Source organism: Lissotriton vulgaris, chromosome 5, assembly GCF_964263255.1.
Source record: "Lissotriton vulgaris chromosome 5, aLisVul1.2, whole genome shotgun sequence".
Lineage (NCBI taxonomy): Eukaryota > Metazoa > Chordata > Amphibia > Caudata > Salamandridae > Lissotriton > Lissotriton vulgaris.
This window is the reverse complement of record NC_141693.1, coordinates 2,024,881,470-2,024,909,193: the sequence shown is the minus strand read 5'-3', so window position 1 is coordinate 2,024,909,193 and position 27,724 is coordinate 2,024,881,470. Positions and strand designations below refer to the sequence as shown.

The 27,724-nt window shown below is 49.7% G+C and overlaps 1 protein-coding gene across 1 annotated transcript in view; it reads left to right on the top strand.

The window, feature by feature from the left end:
• PKN3 (protein kinase N3) overlaps positions 1 to 27,724 on the top strand; it is a 314,322-nt gene that overhangs the window by 274,166 nt on the left and 12,432 nt on the right. The window contains exons 20-21 of the mRNA XM_086920604.1: positions 13,872 to 13,979; positions 22,423 to 22,503. Coding sequence (XP_086776730.1) covers positions 13,872 to 13,979; positions 22,423 to 22,503 — 189 coding nt within the window. The remainder of the gene's footprint in view (positions 1 to 13,871; positions 13,980 to 22,422; positions 22,504 to 27,724) is intronic.

The window sequence follows — 27,724 nt, the reverse complement described above, 5'->3', positions numbered from 1 at the left end:
TTGTCCAACGTGGGGTAGCTGGTGGAGGTGGGGGTGGCAGTCAGAGGTGAGTGACTGACCAGGGAATTAGCGTGCAGGTGGGGGAGTGGGCTGGTGTTCGTGCAGGGCTGAGTTGTGTTAGTGTACGGGATGGTGTTGGGGCGGAGAGAGGTTTTGGGAGGGAGGGGTGTGGATGAAGTAGGGAGGAGGTTGGTGGTATGATTGAGGGCATTGGGGGTAGGCGGAGAGATCAAGGCGGAGGATGGGTGTCTGTTAGTAGTGGTGGGGGTGCAGGAAGGGTAATGGGGGCTGAGAGTGGGGGGGAAATGGGATTGGAGATGGTCCTGTTGTGGGGAAGGGGAGAGTTAAATCAAGAGAGGTGTGTTCTGCGTAGTTAGTTAGAGGGTAATGGGGACTGAGAATGGGAGGGATAAAGGGTGGGATATGTCGTTGTGCGTGTCGTTCTGGTGCTGAACTACGTTAGATGTGTTGTGGGTGGGAGCTGTGATGTCAGGGGTGATAGGAGTGTTAATGTCAGCTGTGCTGTCAGGTGTGAGAGGAGTGTTAATGAAATGGGTGGGGGTCCGGGGGTTGGTAGGAGGGATGGGGGTGCGAGTGGTGTATGAGGGGGAGAGATCTGTGTCTGTGTTTGAGGCGTGTGTGGTGGTAGCCACCTGGTGCTGAACTGGGATAGAGGGGCTGTGGGTGGGGGCTGAGAAGTCAGGGGTGGTAGGTGTGTCTCTGATTGAGGAGTGTGTAGTATCTACCTGGTGCTGAACTAGGTTAGAGCGGTTGGGGGTGGTGGGAGCTGTGAGGTCATGGGTTGTAGGACTGGAGGAGATAAGAGTGTCGGTCCGCGACTTGGAGAGGTGCTCTTTGAAAGTGGGGAACAGGTTGTCTAGTAGTTCCAGGTTCCTGTCTGTGAATTGAGATAGGACAATCCCATTATTGTAGATAGTGACGGTAGCTCTGCCTGGGAAGAGTTTGGCTGGTGTGATGGAGAGAGTTAGGCTGTGAGCGGATTTCCTGGTGGTGGAGATGGTGAGTAAGGTGAGGAACGCTGGGGGGCGTGGCTTGGACGCCGATCGGGATGGCGGCGTGAGCTCGCAGCTCCGCGCGGAGTCCCGCTAAATCTCCTGATTTTTGCACCCTGGGCGACCCGAGGTCGACACTCCTGCCCTACGAAGTGTGAGGGGACCGCAGGGCGCTGACGGAAAGTTGCCGGGGGACTGCTGGCCCCGTGGAGACCCAGTTGGGCGACGGCTGAGGTGTCGCCGAGAGTGAGAAGAAAATGGCGGCGGTGAGGTCGGGCAGCTCCGGACACCGACTTTGAGCCGAGTTGGCGCCGACTGGCGGGAGGCTCTGCAGCCGAAAGATCGAGGCGTTGGGGACAGCGGTGACAGTTCCGAAGGTCGGGGACAGGAATTCGCCCCGCTCGGACTTTGAGGACTCTTGCTGGCCGCTATCCTTCTCTTTTCCCTTCCTCCTCCAGGCTCAAGAGGGGGTCGACCGAACGGTGCTCGCCCACTTGGCCCTTGGACCTGAGGGCATCGGCGGTGGCACTTGATCCTGCGCAATATCGGGGAGTTGGCACTGACCCACGAGTGCCGGAGCTGGACGGGTTTCCTAGCCTGTGACGCAGTACCCTGAAATGGCGGCGACAGGAGGGCTGGTGGCCGTGGAGCGCGGACAGGGGGACCTAGCGGCATCGTCTCAGATGGGTGAGACCACCCCGCCGGAGTTGGACCAGGAGCAGCGATTGAATCGACGTCTAGACGCCATACTCGATGCAATCACCTCGACCAAGGAGGCGCTGCACCAGGACATCGCGCAAGTAGCCACGGGGCTGGGGCTATTGCGAGCGGACCATGCGAAGCTGGCGGATAGGGTCAAGGACCATGATCAGCTGCTATTGGACCTGAAACCGTCGGTAGTGACCGCGGAACATAAGATCACAGACATACTGGCCCGGTTGGACTCGCTGGAACGACGTGCGGAGGATGCCGAAGGCCGCAATAGGCGGAACAACGTGCGGGTCGTGGGCCTGCCGGAAAGAATTGAGGGGGAGGATGCGGTGGCCTACATGGAGAACTGGTTTCGAACTGTGGTGGCAACGGAGGGGCTTACTCCTTTCTTTACCCTGGAGCGAGCCCACAGGGTGCCTGCTCGCCCGCAAGGGCTTGGCCGCCCCCCCCGACCGATGGTAGTGCGGCTCCTCCATTATAAGGACCGGGACCTCCTCATCCAGAGGGCTCGGATGTCAGGCCCGTTTGAGGTGGAGAACAGCAGGGTCACAATCTTCCCGGACTACACTCAGGCGGTCCAGAGGAACAGAGCATCGTTCCTGGCGGTGAAGGAGCTGCGGGAGGAGGGCATTCAATACTCCTTGCTCTTCCCGGCCAAGCTGCGGGTCATCCTGGATGAGACCACGCACTTCCTCCAGACTCCGGACGAGGCATGGCAGTGGCTGGAGTCGTATAGAGCGGGGACGGACAGGCCGCACAAAAGTAGGCGAGATCAGCCTAAACAACCCCGGGTCAGACAATCGCAACGCATCCGGTCCCGCAATAGGCGCCAGCGGGAGAAACGGGAGGCTCAAATGGCTGCGGAAAAGAGAGATGCGCTCGCAGCGACGGCGGCCATCACGGGGTCGCAACAGAACAGTGAACTGGTGGAATCGGACTCTGGCGGGGAAGGCCGCAGGACGGGAGAGGACCTCTCAGAAGCGGAAAGCTCGAAGGGGCCGGTGGTGACCCCCCAGACCTCTGATGGGATATTTCACGGTTGAGACTGTGTTGGGACTTGGACAAGATCTAATGGTAGGGCGGTATCCTGTTGGTGATGGGTGGTTTGCCGGATAGGGTGCCACGTATGCAGGATGGGATGAGGGCGCGGGGTGTGGGCTCCGCTAGCTGGGGTCGGCGATAACTCACCCCCCTAGGGCCCTTAAGGCCTTCTGTGGTGGAGACCACAGGTTAGGAGAATGTGTGGTTGGTTTGAGGTTTGGATTGGGGCTGACACTGGGTTTGTAGGCTCTGTCCTGGGGAGTGGGGTTTGGGGTGTTTTTCTGTTCAGGGTTTGTTTCGGGGGGGGGCAACTGCTTTGGGGGGGATGTGAACTCTCGTTGTTTGACTCGGACTGATCGATGCTGGTATGGGGACGTTACCTAACTTAAAATGCCTAACGTGGAATGTCCGGGGGCTACGAACTATGGTCAAACGCCACAAAGTGCACGAATACCTGGTGCGAAGGGGGGTCCAGATTGCTATGTTACAAGAAACCCATCTGACCAAAAAAGAGTGCGCTGCGTTGCAGAAAAGATGGCGGGGCCAGGTGTTCGGCACCACTTACTCGGCATATGCCAGGGGGGTATTGATTTGGGTGAGGGCGGGGATACCGTTCCAGGTGCTGAACCAAGTAGTGGACCCTGATGGCAGGTTTGTGGCAGTGGAGGGAAGGTTGTATGGAAGGGATGTGGTTCTCTGTTGTGTGTATGCGCCAAACACTGATCAGGCCCGATACTTCGATGGCCTCTCCGGGTCCTTGGCCTCTTTCCTGGCGGGCCCGGTAGTGCTAGGGGGGGACTTTAACTTGATTACGGATGTGGCTCTGGATAGGTCTCACCCCCCCCCTTGTTGATTCCCCGGTACGTAAGTTGGCCATGCACAGGAAGGATTGGCAGGACAGATGGGGGTTGCTGGATGTTTGGCGGGAACAGCACAGGGACACCAGGGACTATTCCTTTTACTCAGCTCTCCACGCACTACATGTGAGGATAGATTCAGTGCTCTGTAGCGGGTCCCTAGCCCCATTGATTTCACACACGGAATACCTGGCTAGAACCATTTCGGATCATAATCCCCTATTGGTACATATCCAGTGGCAGCGGGAGCGCTCGGCGATACCAACATGGCGGCTCCGGCCAGACACGCTGGAGGACTCAGTGTTTAGTGACGCTGTCCAACAAGGCATCGATCGTTACTTTGGCGAGAACGAGGGTACGGCCACGAGTAGGTCCACTGAATGGGATGCGATGAAAGTGGTGGTGAGAGGGGTATGTCTGGGTCGGTTTTCGAATGCTCGTACGACTGTGTTGAATGCACTTGCGAAAGCGGAGGAGAATCTGAGAGAATTAGAGCGGCGCAGGCCGGCCAGGCCAGACTTACAGACCCAGTTGCTGGAAGCGAAGGAAGTGGTCGCCACCGAGACGGAACGGTTGAGATGTTACGACTACAGGCAATACGCCATCAGAGCGCATGCTGAACGGGATAAGGTGGGCACGCTCTTGGCCAGACTCGCTAACCCGGAACTTAGGGGCTGCCCGGTCCTTAGCATTAACAACGCACAGCGGGAGACGGTGTATTCCCAGGCAGCGGTGTTGGAGTGCTTTCGGGTGTATTATCAGGACTTATACCAAAGTCAGTTGGGAGTGGAGGTCCAGGAAATTGCGGAGTACCCAGGGGCGAGGCAGCTTCCGGTCCTAGATGAGGAGGACGCGAAAGAGTTGGGCGGCCCGATCACGCTCACTGAAATACGGGTGGCCATTAAAAATATGGCTCGAAATAAAACACCCGGGGTGGACGGGTTACCAATAGAATTCTATCAGCAGTTTGTCGACAGCTTAGCGCCCAGGCTGCTGGTGGTGTATACGGAAGCTTATGAGTCAGGGGGTTTGCCTGGGTCCATGCGGGAGGCTTTGATTGTGCCGCTCCTAAAGCCCGGCAGGGATGCAACAGATGTGAGGTCCTATCGCCCGTTGTCCATGTTGACGGTGGACTACAAAATCCTGAGCCGAATTCTGGCCACCAGACTGGCCCCACACATGACGGGCCTGGTGCACAGGGATCAGGCGGGGTTTATCCCCACGAGGAGCACGGCGCTGAATATCCGTCGCCTGGTTGGGATAATGGACGCCATCTTGGGATAATGGACGCCATCTTGGATGGAGACGGGGCCCAAGCGGTCTTGTCCGTGGACATAGAGAAGGCCTTTGATAGTTTGGAATGGACCTTCCTGGATGGAGTGCTGGAGAGGTTTGGCATAGGTGAGGGGTTCCGCCGGTGGACGAGGGTCTTGTACTCAGCAACGGCGCGGGTACGTTTGGGTGGTCTGGTGTCTGCAGCATACCCGGTGGGTAGGGGCACGAGACAGAGGTGCTCCCTTTCCCCCCTATTGTTTGCTCTGGCGATGGAACCATTGGCGGTCCAAGCTAGGTCGGGTGACAGATACGCGGGGATAATAGCGGCGGGCAGCAACATCACATCTCGCTGTATGCGGACGACCTGCTCCTATACCTAGACGATACGGAGCGGGCCCTGGAGGGAGCGATGGACCTGTTATCGGAGTTTGGCCAGCTGTCGGGCCTTAAGGTCAACTGGGCGAAGACCTGTGTGTTCCCGCTGAGAGCGGAGTCGCCCAGCCCTGCTCGCGACTTGGGGGTAGTTTGGGAGCCATCTTGCTTCACTTATCTGGGAGTCCGTATTTACCACGTGACCGCGGACCTATTAGAAGGCAACATTGGTCGGTGCGTTCGGGCACTGAGGGGCAGTATGTCCTTTTGGTCGACCCTCCCGCTAACGGTACTGGGTAGGATTGCTCTCTTGAAAATGGTGGCGCTCCCCCGCCTCCTGTACTACTTCCGGACGTTACCTATCTGGATTCCTCCGAGGATCTTTAGGGACCTGAGGACGATGATTATTGGTTTCCTGTGGGGACATGGCCGCCGTAGAGTGGCTCTGAGTACATTGCTTCGCCCCAAGATTGAGGGGGGGATGGCTGTTCCTGATTTTGAACTATATTACTTGGCGGCGCAACTACAGGTTCTCACGCAACATGTGGCCAGGGTGTTTAGGGGACCGGAGGAGGACCGAGAGCTGGGGATACAACACCATGTGCTGTCTTATATCGTCATGCAGCAGAGGCTTGAGTTGCGGGGCCTCACTATGGAGGAACGGACACTCAGGCTGTGCTGGCAGAGGAGTCTTAGGAGAGCGAAGGCGACGCGGCCTTATGCGCCGGAAATTCCGATCGGTATGCTGACGGCCCTGCCACACGGGGGCGATTGGTCCCCATTGCTGGAATGGGAGGAGGCGGGACTACAGGTGGTAGGAGACCTGTATATCGATGGGACTTTGGTGCCCTTCGGAGTGCTTCAGGAACAGTTCGGGCTGTCTGACGAGGGATTCCTCTTGCATGCAGCGGTGGTAGCGGCTATACAGAAGCACTGGAAGGGAGGGCTCATAGAACCGGCCACGACTATGGCGTGCCAGTATGTGGTGATGGCAGCGGGCACCTTCAAGGCTGTGACCTGCCTTCATAATAGGATGTTACATGAGGGACTGGAACCGCTCCAGGGGCTCAAAGCTAAATGGGAGGAGAGTGTGGGCAGGCCCATCCCAGACACGGTGTGGGGCCACATTTTACGTCGCACATGGAAAGGCACGAGAAATGCGCGCTTCTAACAAGTGCATTTCTATGTGCTCCATAGGGCCTATCTGACCCCGGAAAAAATACGGCGGTACTTCCAGGTGCAAGACGCGCGGTGCCCGAGGTGTTCGTCTCCGGGAGCGGACATGGATCATTTGTTTTGGGGTTGTCCGCATTTGGAGGCCTACTGGGCGGAGGTGGGGGACCTCCTAAACGATGTGACCGACAGGGAGGTGGACTTCGATATGGCAGCGTTTGTTGCTCTGGTTCCCGCACACCAAACACACCAAGGTGACGAGCAAATTTATTGACTTGGGTCTGATACTGGCACAAAGAGAAATCTCATGGCATTGGAAGTCCAGGGGCGGGCCGTCAGTAAGGAGGTGGAAGAATGAATTGCTGCGGTGGTCTGAATGCGAGAGTGTGCTCCGGATGAAACAGGCTATCAAGCTTGGTAATGAGAAGGCCTTGGATGCAGCGCGTGTGTGGGAGTTGGTGGTGCAGGCCTTGCGTGACTCTTTAGTGGAGGACGAGGACTGAGCGAATGGGGCCGGTGGACACCTCGTGGCGTACTAACCCAGCGTTGTCATTGACACTGTTGCGGGATCCATACTACACTTAGGGACGGGACACACACCATTAGCAGTTGCCGGGGAGGGGACACCGGGGGGTTGTTCAGTGGGAGTTCGGGGTGGGTTGGAAGCCAGGAGGTTGGTTGTCCGCGATGGCGACTTCAAATTAGGAAGGGCCAGTGGGGCGCTGATGCTGAGTGAGAGGTGGCTAAGGGGAGCGGGCCAGGTATGGTGGGCTCTACAGTGCTCGGGGTGGGCCCGGAAGCGGATGGTAGCATTGATCGCGCAAGTAGGATGGCTGACGATGTTATTGTTGTGGGTGGGGGGGTAAAATGCAGATACGTAAAACGATCTTTTGACCATAGTCCCTAAGGGACACTCACCGTGATGCTTTCCTACTATGTAGGGTACTATGCCGCCCGGCCTCCGGGATGCGGGCTGAATGGCTGTGTATGGTATACGTTTAATGTTGATCGGGGGGGACGTTACGAGGGGACTGGTTGAACATTTGTATTCTGTGGTTTCTAATTCTGCAATAAAAACAAATAAAAAAAATAAATAAAAATAAGGTGAGGAACGCTTTTCTCCATTGGGCTCTGCGTGGGGTGTGGAAGATGATATCGGTGTTCAGGGATCCGTTGACCGGTGAGAAGTAGGTGTCGGCAAAGGGGGTTTTGGGGTGGGATCTCAGGAAGTTGTGTTTAAAGCGTTTAGCGGCTTTTTTGGTGAGTGTGGATGGGTAGATGATTTTATATGTGTGTTTGCCGATGGGATCCATGTTGGGGTGGCGGTTTAAGTGGGTATGGGAGGATGAACTATAGTGATACACATGTGCAAAAAGCAAATACAAACAGTAAATTACATGGAACAAAAGTGACACTAGTGAGCAACCCACATAACCAACATATAAGAGGTAGCAATTGGTGTAATCCAGGAGTAAAAGGTGAAATGGGTGCAGCTTACAAAAAAAAAAAAAAAAAATTGTACAGAAATATTGGAGGTGCAATCCAGGAATAAATAGTGAAATGGGTGCAGCTTATAACAAATGATCAGGAATATATGCGGTAGTGTTCAGTGCAATACAAGAATAAAAAGTGAAATGGGTGCAGCTTATAAAAATGTACAGTATACAAATAGAGGTATAATACTAATGTTATACTGGGCCAAAATATAGGTGCAAACAAAAAGCAGCAAAAGATAAAAAGATAAAAATGACACTAGTGAGCAGCCAGAAATATGAGGTAGCGATCGGTGCATTAAATACAAGTAGAAGTATAATACTGCAATAAAGGCAGTCACTTGGTAGTTGAGATTAGCCTAAAGAGGCCAGCTCTTGGGGTATGGTCATATGTTGAAAAAGACTAGTCCATGATGGCCGCCAAAGAGAGAGAGAGACCAGTCTAAAATGGCCGCCAAATTAGGGGAGATAGATACGATAGTCCTCTGTTAGTTGCTGTTGTTTTGGGAACAGGGAAGGGCAAGATTCAGTTTCTATTTGAGCAGGCCCAGTTCCTATCTTGCTGGAAGGGAGTCTTATCTCTATTTTGGTGGTCTTGTGTGGAGGAGTCAAGCCGGGGAGCCTCGTGGGCGTCGGAGGTACAGGAGGGGATTTATTGCTACAGCTTTATGGCCCCAGCCATTTTGAACAAAGGAAATGAGTACAAGTGAGCGGGGTAGATAAATACCTTCTTGTAGATTCTGCTCAGCCAGTACTTTGATGTTGCCAGCAAAGTGGTGCAAAGTGATGCATTTATCGGAGGTCTTGTCAGAAAGAACACAGCTACAGTGTGCAACGACTACTGGCAGGTTGTGCTTGCACGGCCAGAGCAGCTGAGCTGCAGCCCCTTCCGTCTCTATTGGCGTTGTTTTATAATTCCCAATTGCCTGTTCCCCCTCTCCTGTAGTTCCTGACGTTCCCCTGGGCAACGACGTGATGCCGTGTGTTTTCCCGTCCGCCTCGAGGCTCAGGACTCGGGCATCTCCGCTGGGCGGCGGCGCAACCCCTCCGATCACCTCAGTTCCCAGCGCAGACGGGGCAGGCTTCAGTCCGTAGTCCCTCCGGATCCCGCCCGCCCTAGGCTCCACTCCTGCCGCTCCCTGGGCGGCGGCGCCCCACCTCGGGCTCCCGTTGCAGGCGGGGCAGGCTCCTGTTGTGCGTCGCCGTTCCTCCGGATCCCGCCCGCCTCAGGGCTCCACTCGGAGGCTAAATATTCCTCTAGGGAACTCAATAGGATCCTGAAGGAATTCACAAATCCTAAGGTGAGTAAGGAGGCTCCCCCACACTCAGGATCTATGTGAAGATTTAGCAAAGTACTTTACTAATAAAATCGATCTGCTTTCAGTCTTTTGACGGGACGTTACAAGACCTGGTGGAGGAATTTCCACCCGGAGACCGGCCTCAGGAAGTGGTTCTGCCTTGTGGGTTGGACTCCTTCACTAATGTAACAAGAGAGCAAGTAGATTCCCTACTAAGCCGTGTAAAATCAGGCTCGCCACTAGACCCGGCACCCCCGGCGGTTATGGCAACTCTTAGTACGGTCCTAGCAGACGCTCTTGTCAGGATATATAACATCTCATTGGAGACTGCTATTTTTCCGAATAAATGGAAAAATGCGCGGGTAAAGTCACTCCTAAAAATGGTGGCAGCAGACCCGAATGCCTCACAGAACTATAGGCGAGTCTCACTTCTTCCCTGCTGCTCGAAGGTCCTGGAAACTCTGGTGAACCAACAGCTTTCCAACTACCTGGAACAACACAGCCTTCTGGATCCCTCGCAGTCTGGATTCCGTGCATCACAAAGCACGGAGGCCGCACTGTTAGAGGTGACAGACACCATCAGGATGACTCTGGATAGAGGGACCCCAGTAATCCTGGTCCTCCTTGATCTGTCAGCAGCGTTTGATACCATCTCGCTTAGGATGCTGCTAGACAGACTGAGGGGGATTGGGGTGAAGGGGAGGGCTCTTAAGTGGATTCAAAGTTTTCTTACCGGTCGTACCCAGAGCATCCAGCTAGATACGTTTGTATCACAGACCACAGGGGTATACCGGGGCGTGCCACAGGGATCTGTCCTCAGTCCGACCCTGTTCAATGTATATGTGACTCCATTGGCCGACATCATCAGGGGCCATGGTTTTCAGACTATCTCATATGCGGACGACACGCAGCTAATCGTCCCCATCGGGGAGGACATCACATCCACCCAATTGATGTGCAGAAGCTGCATGTCTAGCATTGCCACCTGGATGAAGAGGAATTTTCTACAGCTTAACTCCTCAAAAACCGGAATCCTGCTGATTGGGAAGGCTGAAGCCATCTGGTCTCCGGAGTGGTGGCCCACCGAGCTGGGCGAGGCCCCTTCACCTAGGAGTTGCGCGAAGAACTTGGGCATTAAAATAGATGACAAACTATCCATGGAGGAACAGGTCAAAACGGTATCGGGCGCGTGTTTTGGCACCATGAGGATGCTTAGGAAGGTCTTTCCCTGGATCCCCCTGTCCGCGAGGAAGATCCTTATCCAGTCACTCCTGGTGAGTCGGCTGGACTATGGAAACTCGCTGCTGGTGGGAGCAAGGGATGACCTCCTATCACGACTCCAGGTAGTGAACAAAGCTGCCCGCCTTGCCCTTAACAAGCCAGCAAGAACACCATCAGCCCCTTTGTTGCACCAGTTACGCTGGCTCCCGGTGAGGAAAAGAATTATCTTTAAGATGCTCTGTGTGGTCTACAGATCACTACAGGGAAAAGCCCCGGCCTACCTTAGAAAAAAACTTAGGTGGTATCAACCGGTCCGACAACTGAGATCCAGCTAAACCAACCTTCTGTGCACTCAGAAAATACAGAGGGCACGTAAGGGCGGCAGAGCATTTTCCTATCTGGCGGCGAATCAGTGGAATATGCTGCCACAGAACATCAGGTCCTGCGGTGAGCTAACCAACTTTAAGAGACTTTTAAAGACATGGCTCCTCTAGATATGCATCCCCATCTATCGTCCTTCTCGCACAGTGCCGAGACATTCCCTTGGGGATGATTCGTTTGCGCTCTATAAATCCACAAAGTAACGTAAAGTAAAGAGACTTGTCCACACTGGTATACCCAGTAACAGTTTGATAGAGCCCTGGCATCACAAAATGGATGCTGTAGCCACAGACACGAGTCTGGCCTCCTGCTGCTGGACGAAACTCCGGCAGGGGAGGCCTGGACAATAGGTTTCCTGTCACAGGGAGGTGCAACCACCTCCCAGTCAGGCTTTAGTGTATTGGGGTTGGGTGGATGCACTCTGAGAGTGCTTTGAAGTCTGCACTGGGGGCACATTTGATGTACCTGTGCATGGCCCAGTTCAAACCGGTTGCAGGGGCTACCAGCCGCTGCTCTGGCACGAAACTGGACAAAGGAAATGGGTGTAGCCACGCCTCCTTCCAGACCCTCCCAAAGGTGGGTCCCCAGAGTTAGTCCAACCCCTTTCTTAAGTATAAGTAAGGAACCCCTGGCAACAGGACTTTAGTTATCCCTGGATGCAACTGAATCCTGGAACTTCGACACTCTACTCAAGACTAGAGGACTGAAGAAATCTCCCTTGGGGTCAAGGAGTGACTCCCCTGCGTGGCAGGCACCAACTAAGCATTTGCCGGTCTGCATTTCCGAAGCTCCTGACGGACTCCGAAGTACCTGCAGCCCAGGAAGAGGATTTCCAGACTTCTCAGAGGCCGACCCGAGTCCCCAGCATAGCTGAGACCCGCAGTCCTCGTGAGTGACGTGGAATCGGAACTCCTGGACACCATGCACAATTGCAAGTGCATTGACTTCTCGACATCTCTTGAAGTTGCGCTTTGGGTTACTTGTAGCCCAAGCCCCTAGCATCATCTGCACCGAAGATTGTGGGCCTACACTTCATGAGTGTTCCTTGAGCCCGCTTCTTGCATTTCCGCTTGAGGCTCCTTCGCGATCCCTTGTCCTTCGACTGGTGGGTCTCTGTAAAGGCAGCTTTGATTTTCCTTGGGCTTCCCTGGTTGCTCCAGATGTGCCCTGACTCCCCACCGCGTGGTGAGTCCCTCAGACCTTGCTAGTCTTTCTTTACTTTCTGCGTGGGTTGCTGTTGCCCAGGCTTGTTTGCTTGTTGGGTCCAATCCAGGCACCGACACCGGCGCATTCAGCATCCTTCGTGGGACAGCTCGATTCCAGATCCTGGTCATCGTCGATGCCTCCTGGTCCCCGTGGCTGAAGAGGCAAGCTTCACCTGAAATCACCCGACAATTGTGGGCATCCGCCTATCGTGCTCCTGGTCACTGGCTAGTGGCCCAGACTCTGTCCCCTCTGCTTTCAGGTTCTTCTCCTCTTTGATCCAGGCTTGGATCACCCCGGACACTTTCCTTTTCGACGGCAGCAGCACTTTGCAGCAGATCGCCATTGAAATCAACGACGATTCCCGACACCAAAAGACACCTATGCACCCTTCCTGCCTGGCTAAGGTAACTCGAGTACTCTAGTGCTCCCGTGGGTGTTGAACCTAGAACCCCTTAAGGCTAAAGGGGTTTCCTCAAAATCCTCTCCTAAGTGTCATTATCTTTACATTTCCAACCGCAACTTTCCCCATTGAAGTTAACAGCGATCCGTGGCTGTGTTCAGACACTGCACGCGTCCTCTGTGGGTCCCCTGTGTCACTACCTTGGGTGGTTCCCGGTAGCCCCAGCACTTCTACAGGCTCTAGGCCTTGTGTCCAGTCAATTTGTGGTTCTTATACCACTTTCTTAATATATGGTTTGGTACGTCCCTGGGGCTCAACGTATAATGTGCTAATTTACTGTGTGCTATTAAGTTAGGATAGCTTTCAATAAAGGTTGTCTTTAACCTACCATCAATAAGGGTCGTTTGGACTGGTGCAAGGTGCCCACTAGAATAGTGGACAGCATATACCAGGCCAACTTCTCACAGTGTCTAGAGTGATACTCTATTCTAGTGTCTGTACGGAATGATGTACCAGCCCAGTGTCTGCACAGAATGATACTCTATTCTAGTGTCTGTACAGAATGAGACTCGATTTTAGTGTCTGTACGGACTGATGTTCCAACCCAGTGTCTGTACAGAATTATACTATATTCCTGTGTCTGTACAGAATGATACTATATTCCTGTGTCTGTACGGAATGATGTTCCAGCCCAGTGTCTGCACAGAATGATGCTCTATTCTAGTGTCTGTACGGAATGATGGTCCAGCCCAGTGTCTGCACAGAATGATACTCTATTCTAGTGTCTGTACGGAATGATACTCTATTCTCGTGTCTGTATGGAATGACGTTTCAGCCCAGTGGGTCTCCAGAATGATACTCTATTCTAGTGTCTGTACGGAATGATGTTCCAGCCCAGTGTGTGCACAGAATGATACTCTATTCTAGTGTCTGTACGGAATGATGTTCCAGCCCAGTGTCTCTACAGAATGATTCTCTATTCTCGTGTCTGTATGGAATGACCGTTCAGCCCAGTATGTGCACAGAGTGATACTCCATTCTTGTATCTGTAAGGAATGATGTTCCAACCCAGTATCTGTAGAGAATGATACTCTATTCTCGTGTCTGTACGGAATGATACTCTATTCTCGTGTCTGTATGGAATGATACTCTATTCTCGTGTCTGTACGGAATGATACTCTATTCTAGTGTCTGTATGGAATGATGTTCCAGCCAAGTGTCTGTTCAAAGTGATATTGCTCAGAGTTCACAGGAATTTATAATATTTCTAATGTATGGAATGGAATGTGTCATGGGGCAGAGTGGCATCCCACATAGGATGATACACCTGTAGTAGTCCATGATGCTGTAGAAGGCCCTGAGGCAGGTTGGCACGTCTCTTATTGGATGGGTCTGTGTTGTTTTGCTGATGGGACTATTTCTTGTTTCAGTCTCCATTCCCTGGTGATGATGAGGAGGAAATGTTTGACAGCATCGTGAACGAAGAGGTGCGATACCCACGCTGCCTCTCTCTGGAGGCAATTGGAGTCATCCGCAAGGTAAGACTGGAAACCCAGAACTGGGTAACCCAAGAAAAGTGACATGCCCCCAGCCAAGACGAAGAAGCGACTTGCCCCGATCCGTCTTTCCTCCGTCACATCTCTTCAATCTCGCCCTGTCCAAGGATGTTCACAGTAAAACAAAGTTCTCCTGCCCCATTTTACTTCTGTTACATATTTTCATGGAGTTGAAAAATTTGATATCGTTGCTTGGAACAGTCTCTTGAGATGGTTCAGAAAGGACCAAATGACTGACCATTGGAGGGATGGGGGGGGGGGGGGGAGGGGGGGTCACTGTCCCAGTCTACTGGGCAATATGATGTTGCCTCAACAGGCCTGGTCTGTGGGTTTGGTTCAGGAGGAAGATTCCTATAAGACTAGCCCAGTAGTTCACTCAATGCTCCCATGTGCTGCTTTTGAGTTCATCTGAACTGTGCCCCGACCCCACATTATCAGATCCCTGGTATCCTGGATCTAGATAGTGAGACTGCTGGTACTCTGAAAACATCACCATTCAGGTTTCTTGGTTGGAACCCATACGGTCTGCTTTTTTGGTCGAAAGATTATTGACCTTTTGTATTTTTTGTTTTGTGTTCAAGTTTAACTGGAAATTTAGCAACTCTGGCAACAGCCTAGTGAGGGCTTTGAATTCAGAGACATTGAACATGTAAAGCGAGAAATCACGTAGCATTGGTTATCTTGATACTCTGTATCGAGGTCACTCGCAAATGCCAGAGGCTGCGTAAGGTAGCCGATGGTCCACAGTGTAGCCTTGGTAACTTTGATACTATGTATCAAAGTCACTCGCAAACGCCAGAGGCTGCGTAAGGTAGCCGACCACCCACAGTGTGGCAGCAGACAGTTCAGAATGTATCATTGGTAACCTTGATACTCTGTATCAAGGTCACTCAAATGCCAGGGACTACGAAAGGTAGCTGACGGTCCACATTGTAGCCTGGGTAATCTTGATACTATGTATCAAGGTTACTCGCAAACGCCAGAGGCTGCGTAAGGTAACCTATAGTCCATAATGTAGCCTGGTTAATCTTGATACTCTGTATCAAGGTCGTGCACTAACGCCTGAGGCTGCGTAAGGTAACCAACGGTCTACAGTGTAGCCTTGGTAACATTGATACTCGTTAACAAGGTCACTCGCAGATGCCAGAGGCTGTGTAAGGTAGCAGACGGTCCACAATGTAGTCTGGGTAATCTTGATACTCTGTATCAAGGTCACTCGCAGAGGCTGCGCAAGGTAGCCGACCACCCACAGTGTGGCAGCAGACAGTTCAGAATGTATCATTGGTAATCTTGATACTCTGTATCAAGGTCACTCTCAGGCCAGGGGCTACGAATGGTAGCTGACGGGCCATAGTGTAGCATTGGTAATCTTGATACTCATGCCAGAGGCTGCGCAAGGTAGCCGACCACCCACAGTGTGGCAGCAGACAGTTCACACTGTATCATTGGTAATCTTGATACTCTGTATCAAGGTTACTCACAAGCGCCAGAGGCTGCGTAAGGTAGCCAATGGTCCACAGCGTTGAGAAATCTTGCCGAGGGGTTGATTCTCCATGCTGGCGCTCCCCAACTTGATGTTGACGGTCGCGAACAAGGACATCTCGCCAGGAGGTGGATTTTCCTCGCTTGGGCTCACCAACTTGACGTTGACAAATGCGAGCAAGGAGAAAAACTCTGCTCCGCATAGCGAGCTCCATGACATCAAGTGTGGGAAATTCGTCAAACTCCGCAAGCCGGACGGAGTTCACCACCAAGACTAGCAGACTTCGAGATTAACTCAAAGGCTTTAGCTGCATCTTATGTACTGGTGACAGCTGACTGATCTCCAGGGACACCTCACATCATAACCTAGTCTCCGCAATTGCTAACCGTGGAGAGGTCTTTGATGGTGCTAAATGCCAAAGATACCTTCTGTCATGGCTTAGTATCCGCTATTGCTAGCAGTGGAGAGGTCTGTGATGGTGCTAAATTCCAAAGATATGTTACGTCATGGCTTAGTCGATTATTGCTAGCTGGTCTTGGCTTAGTCTCTGCTATTGCTAGCCGGGGAGAGTTCTGTTATGATGCTAAACTCCTGGGAAACCTCGCATCGTGGCTTAGTTGCCGCTATTGCTAGCTGTGGAGAGGTCTGTGATGGTGCTAAACTCCAAAGATACCATACGTCATGGCTTAGTCTCTGCTATTGCTAGCCGTGGAGTGGTCTATGATGCTAAACTCTAGCCTTGCTGCTCAGCTCTGTAGAAGTAAGAATCTGCTTCATCCCACATCTTTATCATCTTAGTGTTCAACTTCTCGTAGTGAAACCCACATTCTCATTAATGTCCCTATTGTCTCAGGTCACAGTTCAGCTCCTTCACCCCGTATAACTTCCTTTTAGTGTTTTTTTATGTCACTTGTGACAAGTCGGACTAAGGCACTCTGCGCTTCTTCAGCACACACATATGTCCTGCCCGCGACTCTCTGATTGATAGTTAAATGGTAAACAACCCTGACCATGAAACCGTCACCCTGCATGTTGTTACAACGAGGTCATTATAACGACCACGTTGTAACAATGCATACCATTACCCCGCAAGTCGTAACAACTTGCGGAAGGAGGAGAAGGTGTTGGATTTAAAATCCAACACCTTCCCTACTGTCCACACAGACTGGAGTTGGAATAGTAAATTATACTATTCCAACATCCAGTGCCCTCTTTTGCAAGTTGTTGTTACAATTTGCGGGGTAGTGGTATGCGTTGTAATGACCACGTTGTGACAACATGCGGGGTGACGGGCGGCGGAAAATAGAGGCATATTTGAGTTCAATATGTGGGACACTGATGCATTAAATGCCATTTTCTCTTCCATCCTTGGGTCTAGTACTTTTAACTCCTCTGGCCTCAGTCTGAGTATCTAGCTCTTTCAAAAATACTTTAATTGTAGTTAAGTTGGTGCTGTTTCTTACCAGGACATTGCTGTTTGGATTTCGGACTGCCCAGTTCCTTGGAGGACTCAGGGTGGCTAATGCCAGAAGCTATAATCTGATCTTCCGCATCTTGTAACTCATTATATAGAATTGTTAGTCTTGTCCCCTTTGGTTTTTCCCTCTGTTGTTCTCTTCTCCTTCCTCTTCCCTGACCGTACAGGCCATAGGATGTTGACAGTCTTGTCACTTCAGGTGACGGTACTTTCTCTGGAGAGTTCTCTATAGCGGGCAAGCGTTGGCGAAGGGTGAATAAGGAAAGCTCTTCTGATAACAAAGCGTCTCTACTTCAACACCTTCTCTGCTTGTTCTGCCGTTTGCATCTCTGATTTCTGAAGATCTTCTTGCTGTCCAGTCTCAGGTCCTGTAAGCTTCGTCTGGACAAATTTTAAGAAAACTCAGATTCTTCAACCTTTTGTGATTACAGAAGAGAGACTACATCTGGGTGGTCTTTTGCCTCCATCAGCAAGGACCCTTACACTTATGAAATATTGTCATTAAGCGATTGAAAAGGCAGTTTTTAGGTCTCGCCTAGTGACGCAGTGCATGCGCTGCTCGCTTGTTAGGTCTCGCCTAGCAATACAGCGCATGCACTGCTCGCTTGTTTGGTCTCAACTAGCAATGCAGCGCATGCGCTGCTCGCTTGTTAGGTCTCGCCTAGCGAGGCAGCGCATGCGCTGGCCGCTCGCGAGATCTATTGTTGTGGATTTTGCTTGCTAAGGGGGACAGGAGATGTGCACGTGTATGGATAGAAGATGTGCATGCGTAGGGCTCCCAGCTTTACAGCATGGCACATTTTCACTTTCCCTCCCTCCCTCGTTGGCTCCAGATCATCTCACTCGGAGATCCAGAGGCTGGGAGCTGGCAGATAGCATCTGGCGTGGAGGTACACTGGGAGCCTCTGGGTGGAAAGCTGGGGTAGTCATTATGCAGCACTTGTTTATTTAATTTACAAGTGTGTGACACGCATGCATACATTATCAGCATGGCGCCCTTTCAGAAGCGCTGCGCTGTTAATGGTTTGATTATTGTCTCTTTCCATGCTCCTCCACCCCCTCTCTCGCTCCCCCCCTCCGTTCCCCCTCCCTTCTCCACCTCCCTCCTTGTAGGACAGTGAACCGGATGCAGACCTTACGGTCATTTGATCTTTTCCAAGCAGCATGGGACCTATGCTGTAAATTGTACATACTCAGTGCCCGCTTTCACTTTTACATACAAAGCACACCACTCTCCTTAACTTTTAATTACTAATAGCCGCACCCACTTTTACTTTTAAATACTCTGTGCGGGCCCACTTTCACTTTTAAATACTAAGTGCAGCGTCAGCTGCCTCATGTGGTTATGTGAAGGTACATTCTGATAAGGAGACGTTCCTCTGTTATCGCTGTGTGCTGTTACTTCCTCTGTCTGCACCAAGAGAAGCTCTGTAGGAACACACTCAGCAGAACAACTCATACCATTCACAGCACCTTCCAGATCACCCAAAACCATTTCGCATGGCACGCAGGATGTTCAGTTTCTGAGCACTCTGAAGAGTACAGCAGCATTTTTTCCATTTCCTTGGCAAGGTTACTCTACCTTTTTTTCAACAAGCTTTATTAAAAACAACTAGATGAAAAGTTGCTGGACCAATTTGGTGAGCCGCCTGGGAGGAGCCCATTGTTTCTTCTTATGATCTGTACAATATTATGCTAAGCTGGTTCAGATTTGCTGAAAAACGAGAGAAAAGGAACTTTATATCACCTAAAATACACTAAGCAGGGCTACAACTAGCTTCCCTAAATGCATTTCTCAACTTTGATTTCCTGCTCTTAAAAACGTTTTTGTTTACTAGTCTAAAATGTTCTTTTAAAAACCCTATGCGATGTCACGAGTAAAGCAGCCAGCAGATATTTTGTCTGAAATTGTGGCACTCACTATATCTGTAGTGCATCTGGACTATTTTGCGTCTGTAGACTTTCTCATTAAATTAAGTTAGGTGTTTATTTTGCCCTTTTCTGCTACAAAAAAACATTATTTTTTTAAGCTAATCGCCAGGTTCATATTGGCCGTGACTGGGAGTTTAGTGCATTCTTCACATTCCTGTAAAGAGCATATTCTTAACAATAATGCACAGACCAGTACTTGGTTTTCTTTTCACAAGAACATATACATTTTAAAAATGATATAAACTTCACGCTTTATTTTAAACTATAACCTTCGCAGTGCAGTTCTCCCTCGTTTCCCAGTTCCAGCTGCAGTAGCTTATACAATCCAGGATTTTGCTCTGCATCTGTATCTTCTACTCATGCTTTTATAATTGGACACAGTACAGAGGACTACATGTCCCACAATGCAAAGCATATGCCTGGCCTACATGCGCTGCTCATGCATTCATATGGAAAACATTAATGCTGAAAGCAGCTGCTCCTGTGTTACAATTGAAAGCTATTCCTTGGCAGACATTTAAAAAATGCTTATCGATGTCTAGCATGATTTCTTCAATGCTTACCTCATAAGTCGAAGCGCCTAAAAACAGTCAGTCCCCTCTCTCATTCCAAGTCCATTCCCTTTCGCTAAACACAGTGATGAATAAAGGGCTAGCATACATGTGTGACTCGGCAACAGGCATAAATCTAACCTTTATGCCTGTGAAGGCATACTTTCCACGTTTTGAGATTACTTATGTCTGACATTTCCATGGGTTCAGTGTGGTTATATGTAATATTCCAAATGCCTTGTGTGTTGATTTGTTTCGCAAAGAGGACTCCCGTATTTCACGGATTAATTACTGCTGTGTTAATAGTATAAAAACGGCCTTAAAATAGTGCAACACTCCTAGGGTGCGTATGCAGGGGCTGTGGAGTGCCACAATAACCAATATACAGGAGGTGTCAGGCCAGTCCTATAGTTTATGGGTTTGTATGTTATACCAGATATATGTTTTGGCTACACCACCAGAGTCAAGTGAGAAAATCTGTGTCACCTTTTCAAGGTGCTGACATCAGAGGCTAGTTGCACAGGGGAACTCTGCCACACACAGTAACAAAAAAAACTTCTATCTGTGCAAAGTATGTAGTGTGGAAATTTGGCATGTATGAGAACCCTGGCCCGGCGGCATTCGTGCATTCTGTACTGCTGCCAGAAACAAATTAATCATAGTATACGTTCTACTTTAGTTGTTCAGCGAATTACTCTCTACCTTGGGTAGAGGATCTTTTTCTACCTTTGAGGTAACTCAATACACTGGTATATAGTTGTTGCTTATGAGAAGCAAGGTTGTCAGTAACTGCACCCCTTTTACTGCCAGCCTCGCTTCTCGGCTCACTGGTTAGAGGAGGCAGACCCTGAAGCAGAGGTCAGACCCGGGACCAGGGTTCAATTCCCGACGCGGCAGGGTCTTGAGCCCAATTGTCCACGGACTCGATAATTCTCGCTTCGGTGCCTGACCTAATCATGGGTTCACACTCTGCAAATTCTGGGCATTAAGCTTGCTTAATCTCAACAATGGCCCCCCCGCGGCGGGATGCCTGGCCTTCACCTTGGGGATGCCCAGTATGGGTTATCTCACAGGGAAAGGCCAGGACGGGTTCCCAATGCAAGCGCCGAGATGCCCAAGGGTAAGTCGAGCGCTATATAAGACCTCAAAAAAAAAAAAGTGCGTGTTTACGTACCGCCTGCAGGTTTCCGAAACATAAATAAAAGGCATTGTCATTTACAATGCCAATAGCTCAAACTCTCGCAAATGTGAGACCTATTGCATTGCAAATGCTTGTTCAGTTAGGAAATGATGTCACTCCTGCTGGTGAAAGATGTTGGCTGTTGGTGAAAAGATTCAAAACTGAATTTCCAGTGGGGAGGATTCTTCAAGAGCCAAAAAGGGGAATCTAAGCACCAGTCACTGCAAGGCATGATGGGATACTGGAGCCTCTGGAGACCTTAAAGGTGCTATGTTAGATTGTAGCTTCAATGAGCTGCATCATATCCGACTCGATTTTCTTCATTTTTGAAAAAAGGTTACCCATTATTCAGAAAACCTGGCGTCCGCCATCTAGGTAGGTTTGTGCGACTGACTATTAAGATCAAATTGGCTATTTTTCCAGTAACCGCATTAATTGAAATTCAATCAACATAGCCTCCAGGTAGGTTTACAAAATTCATTTATATTTAAATGTCTTTTTACAGAAATATGTAATACATTGTAAAGGGCTCTGGGATCCCCAATGTGGGAGGGTCTGTTTGATATTTGGCTTCAGTAAAGATTCCAAATTGGAGGCTGGGGATTAGAAATCAGCCGCTAGCCAACTGGACCGATCGCAACCTCTTCTGAGGTGCTGGTTCCCATGAGTTGGAGAATTCTCGACTTAACAACCAAATCTCTTCATCATCCACCTCTCGGTTGGGGCGCTGATGTTTCTTCAAAGCAACTCGGGAGCACTCTGCGAGACATCAACATCCATAAACAGGCATTTGAGTGACAGGAATTCTGGGGTCTGCCTCTCGTGGATGATGTTGGTGACCCGGGCCAGGAGCTGACGGATGGGACAAGTAGTAAGGTCAGCCCTTATTCTGAGCAATCCTAACTTTAGTACTCCTAAATGCCCTTTGTGGATACTGAAAATCGTAAAGTTAGGATTTTGTCTCAGATTACTTTTGTGAATGGGGCCCTAAGAGTGACCTTTTGAAGTTCAACTATTTTGAACTTTTACATGTTTAATTGAGAACAATTAAGAGGTGTTTGGTGACGTGTTCAATCCAAGTTTAAAGAAGGCTCTTCAGATATCCTTGATGCAGTCCAAGCCATAAAGATGTGTTGTGAAATACACATTGATTATTTTTTAAAATAATATTTGATTCCCACACGGACAGAGGTTCCTGTAAAATAGAACAATATTCTGTCTATTGTGTATTTCATTGCTTAAGCCCTTCAGAGTATAGGAGTCAATTTTTCAGAATTTTATGCATCTAGTCATTTCAAGAACTTCCTTCTGGGCTGGATCAGTGCAGCATTTGGTTATTTTCAAAGTCTGGAGAGGGGTTTGAATCAGTCTACATATCTTTGTCAGCAGTTAGAGGTTCTATGACTGCCCCAGCAGGAGGCTCTCAACTCTTTGGAGCATACATTTAGTTTTACCTGCCTCACTGTGACTGCTTTAAATCCTTCCATTGTCTCAGGTCCCTTTAGGTTTTTCATGCTCGTTCCTGCTTCATTAGTGTATGTTACACCTGCAGGGTGGGTTTGTAGGACGCAGGGGTTTCCTAGGAGTTTGTGATTTGTTTTTTCCCTGCGGATACTGAGGAGTTTGAGACAATTCTTGGTTCTTGCTCCAGGTTCTCTCCTGCTGCCCTTGAATCTGAAAACCAGAGGGATTCCTGCCCTCCCTCTCCCTTGTTCCATAGTTGTCTTGTTTATGTGCTTCCCAGTTTGCCTTCACCTTCCTACAAAGCTCTGGCTTCTAGGCGCTTCTTTGCTGTCTTCCAGCTCCTGCCCAAGGACCCGAGGCGGAGGCTTGGGGCTGGAGAAGGAGATGCTGAGGAGATCAAAGTGCACACCTTTTACCAGGTAGGAAAGCACCTTTCTGCTCTTTGTAACTGCTTGATCCTGGTCCCAGACTGGCCTAGAGTTAGACATTGACAGCTGGCCTGCACGCGCTCCCAGGGTGGAGCGCAGGTAAGGAGCTGGCCTGCACGCGCTCCCAGGGTGGAGTGCAGGTAAGGAGCTGGCCCGCTCGCGTTCCCAGGGTGGAGCGCAGGTAAGGAGCTGGCCCGCTCGCGCTCCCAGGGTGGAGCGCAGGTAAGGAGCTGGCCCGCTCGCGCTCCCAGGGTGGAGCACAGGTAAGGAGCTGGCCCGCTCGCGCTCCCAGGGTGGAGCACAGGTAAGGAGCTGCCCAGGTGAATGTTGCCAGCCGCTGCAGGAGCAATGAGCGGGGTCATCTGTAATCCGAGTCTGGTTATATTGAAAGCTGCCGCACCCTACGTGTGAGATCGGGGTTCAGGGTTCATGACCTTTGATATGGAACCTCCCAGTCCCCAGGACAGTGTCCTGGCGGTAGGAATCCCCTGATCCAGTTTCTTGCAGGAGTACATGGTTTTTTACATCCCTGTGAAGCCCCCCTTTACTCTCCACAGCGTTCCTGTAAAGGAGGTTCTAAGTAAATTCCAACGCTTATATATCTAAAAATGAAATAGCAGCCAAGAACAACAAACATGATCCAGTGCAATCCTGGCTCAATGCATGAACATTGCCGGCTTCAGTCCCCAACTTTTCGCTGAATGGCAACTCCCTTGGATTCACCTCGGACACCAACCTCGCCCTCAACAAACACCGAGCCAAAGAATAGATGGCCTGATACAGGCTCTCTTTTAAAGGAAGTACAAGTCTTCCTTCTGGAAAGCAACTTCAGAAGACTCACTTAGAGGACAGATTTAATTTTCAAAGCTCTGAAGATAGTTATTGATATAGAAACTAGCGATTTTGTTCAAGTATTCACTTGCATTTTTAATAGAAATGTAATTTGTTCCAGTTCTAGGAAGACCCAGAGCTCGCCTCCTACAGGGACTCAGAGATACAGAGCAAGCCCAAAGTATATTTTATGCAATATTATTGTTAGTGAACGGGAATTAAGATGCAAAATACTTAGTATTTTCACATAAACTGTATGCAGAGCTTGCTTATCCCAGCTGCAAGAACAGGCAGAAAGAAGCTAGCCTGTGTCTCTTGGCCCCTTCTGCTCTCTCTGGGTCAACTGCTAACCTGCACGTCACTCCTTGCATGAGAATCAGTCGGTTCTGGGAAGTGAGGAGATAGGCACGCTTCTGTATCAGATTGACAGCTTACTGCAAATGATGCGCAACACTGCTTGAAAGACTCCTTTGCTTCAGAAATTCAACACCTCAAACGAATATATACCTTTTTTTTGCATGCGTTCATAACAATCGCATTGTTATTTTGCATACTGTTACAATGCAAGTCGGAGCAATGACTTGCTGTGTAAGGGGGCGCTGGATATTGGAATATTATAATTTACTATTCCAACTCCAGTCTGTGCGGACATTAGGGAAGGTGTTGGATTTTAAATCCAACACCTTCTTTCCCCTTAACGCAAGTAGTTTTTCCGACTTGCGTTGTAATGGTATACAAAATAACGCGGTCTTTGTAACGACCGCATTGTTATGGCATGCCTTGTTCCGCTTGCTAACTAAACGCTGTTTACCCCTCAAACACCATCAACTCATCCACATCTGGATGTCCAATGCCTCTCTGAAGCTCAACCAACGAGGGTAGTGTTTAGTTATTTGCCAAGAATAAGAAACAGTACAAACCTGGCTCAGTGGCAGTTTGAATCCCAACTTTCAATGAATGCTTAGTCCGTTGGATGCACCCTGGACTCTAACCTTGGCCTCAAGGAGCATATTGCCGTGAGAAAAAAAAGGACCTATTACAAGCTCTCTCTTCTAGAGGTAGTGAAACTGTTCCTCCCAGGATGCGTTTTCAAGAATGCTGTTCAAGCCCTGGTACTACCACCTCTGGTTTGTGGTAATGCCCTACTCTGCGGCCTCCCAGACTCCACACTGGCACCGGTTACGGAAATCCTACGTGCCGCATAATCTCTCATCTAGAACCTGAAGGGACATGATCACATCACTCCCCTCTTTAAGGAAGTCCATTGGCTCCCCTTGCCGACCCGCACCATCTTTAAAACCAGCTGCATCATTAGGTCTCGCCTAGCGATTCAGCGCCATGCGCTGCTCGTGTAAACGAGATCTATTGTCGCCACCTAGCTTAGCGATGCAGGACAGAATGGGTGCATGCACTCTTGAAGACTGAAGACATCAGCTTGGGTAAACGCGCTCTTTGAGACACCAGCTGTGCACTTGTATGGCTCGGCTTACGGCATCATCACAACGCCTGCTCGTACCATACGCATGCACATCTGACGGCGCCCGGATATGCCATGTGCACGCTCATGGCGTCTCTTTGAGATCGCCGATGTGCACACTCATGGTGTGGGTCCGCTAACAATATTGGCGCCGGCAACTTCAGCATGAAGCCTGCTGCACCTCAGCGTGGTTCCTGAGGTGGGCGTCATACAGCACGCAACACCGAGGTGCACACAAGGCAACCAGGCCGCGATCGGAGTGGGTCTGCAGCACTCGTAGATGCAGCACAGAAGTGATAGTCTCTTATTTCTCCCCACGTCACACTGGACTCTCGAATGAGGACACGCTTGGTTAGTATGCATAAGTGCAAGCTTTGTGTGCCTGCACGCTTGAGCGTGTCTACTGAATGTGGTGGCCACCGTCTCATACAATCTGGTTTGTGATGTACTTTATAAACAGATTGTGAAAAATTATGAAGGCCTTACGGTAGAAGTTCTTAGGTTTGCAAAAGCTTTTGATAGGTGCCCATGGTTTTTGAATTACATATTTTATAGACTATGAAAGTTGCTTCCTTGTGCTGAAAAACTCGGACGTCTGCAGTGAAATGCCTCAGTCAGCTAAAGTATGTTGTCTATTGCCTCGGCTTGTTTACACGTGTCTGCGTATTGATGTTTAAACAACTGAGAGATGTATATCCTTCGGGACCTGACACGGGTATCTGAGACTGGGGTTCACTTACTCTCAAGGATCCCTAAGGACACCACTAACATTTTTTCCAATTAATTAATAGGACTAAAGCTTACAGCATTGTAGCGCCAAGGGGGAAATTTCTTTTGGCGTTATGCCGTACACTAAAATAAGCCTCTCTACAGCTCCACACCAAGTTGTTTACCTTATAGCACTCTCCATTCCCTTAATCGTGTGCACTACACTTCAATGTTATTGCTTTCGGTGAGCCAACACTGAGACTCAAAATTCCTTACCCCCTCTCCAAAGTAGGTAACTCTAGCTTTTACTCCACCACCTCTCTCTGACACTATAGCCTAACCGGTACAAGTAACTAAAAACCAACATTGTTTAGCCTCTTTCAGCGATTCAAAACCGGCTCCGCGTTATTTTCGGGTTACGCTAATACACAACAAAGCCGTCTGTACGTATCCTGAGCCATACTACCTATCACACAGTTACCATACGGGATACGTAAAGCCTTTGCCATCCCTGCTAGCACCAGTCCTCATCCGAAAGTTACTGCTAGTCAACGTCCTGAGACCATGTTGCCGCGGTCCGCCTCTCAGACATATATGGGAAGAGAAAATCAAGCAATCCATATTTATTTCAAAAATTATTTTCACGTATTGTATGGCATAAAATGAAGTCCGCTTCGCCTTTATTTAAAACAGTGACTGAGGAGACTCAACCTCATGACTGAAAACATATGCAAGGCTATTGCTCCAATCTCTGCCTTACAGCAACACTACGCTCATGACAGTCCCCTCCATCTCACCCTGCTCACCTTTGTCGCGACCCTCGACATGGTAACCCCGGGACCTGGTTGATGGCGTGATCCTCCTTGCACCCTCCGTTTTCTGTGTGCGGCATAGCCTGCCCAATTTAACAGGCATTTGCAACGCAATAGGTCTCGCATATACGCAAGTTTGAGCTATTGACACTGCAAATAACAATGCCTTTTATATTTGTTTTCGTTTTAAATACATAAATAAAAGACAATGTCATTTACAATGCCAATAGCTTTAACTTGTGTAACTGCGAGACCTATTGCATTGCAAATGCTTGTTTTTTACAGTCGCCACTTGTAATCCACGACAAATGTTAACACTTTATCTTTCAATCATTTGGTATTGCTAAAATAGCCTTGTTGTCTTGAAACATAAGTGTTAGCGTGTTCATTGTGTGGCTTCAGTTGGACAGGGTTTTGACATACGGTGGCATTGAAATCCCCACTTCTCAACTGATTAGAGAACTTTCTGTGCACCTTTACTCTCCATTCTACAAACAAAGTGCTCAATCGCACATACAGCACTTCATTACTACTTAAAACTACTGGATTCGTACAGACTTTTACCTGAACCTTCCGAACCCGAAGCTTAAATATCCCTTTCCTTGAAAGGAGACTGATGTGTGTCCTACGCAAGCACCATTTTTCCCCCACACCAGCACTAAGGATTCCAATCCCTTGGACTCTGCGGATGAACTTGAAAGTGGCGTATTTGAAATGTAACGCTTCCACATTTAAACATGTGAACCGTAAGTCTTATGTCTGTGAAGACTGCACGGAAGAACACAATTAGTTCAGGTTTGTTGTCATTAACGCTTTGTTCTACTCCCATCTTGAAGTCATCGATGGAGAACATACCCCTCTCAGGAACCATAGTCTTGGTGAGAAATGTTCAAGAAACTCCCTCTTGTTCTCGCTTTCGTACCAGATGGGTTCTTCCACAGTAACAAAGTGGTGGATCTCATTCACCTTTCAACTCTCCACTTTAAAGGTCAAGTTTTTACGAAAGCCTTAATATCATATGGTTCTCCAGTCGTTTCCCAGGCCTGAATTTGTCAGGTGTTTATGTATGACTATGGACCCAGCTGTGATCCACTTGTTGATTGGATAAATATATCCTGTCCCTCTCACAAGCTTTTTGCTTCAAGTGTTCTGTGTAGTTCACCCACCCGCAGACTGTGCTTTAAAAAATTAAAAAGTGCTCTTCATTCGTGAGAAATGTTCAAGAAACTCCCTCTTGGAGTACCGGGGGCGTGGCCAACGGCATGGCTGACTAGACGTGCCTCGCCGGAGCTCCGGCCGAGTTGCCCCAAAATCCGACTTTAATCCTTGCCATCGAGCCTGAAAACCACACCACCCTGCAGGAAAACCTCTCCGTTTCACAGTG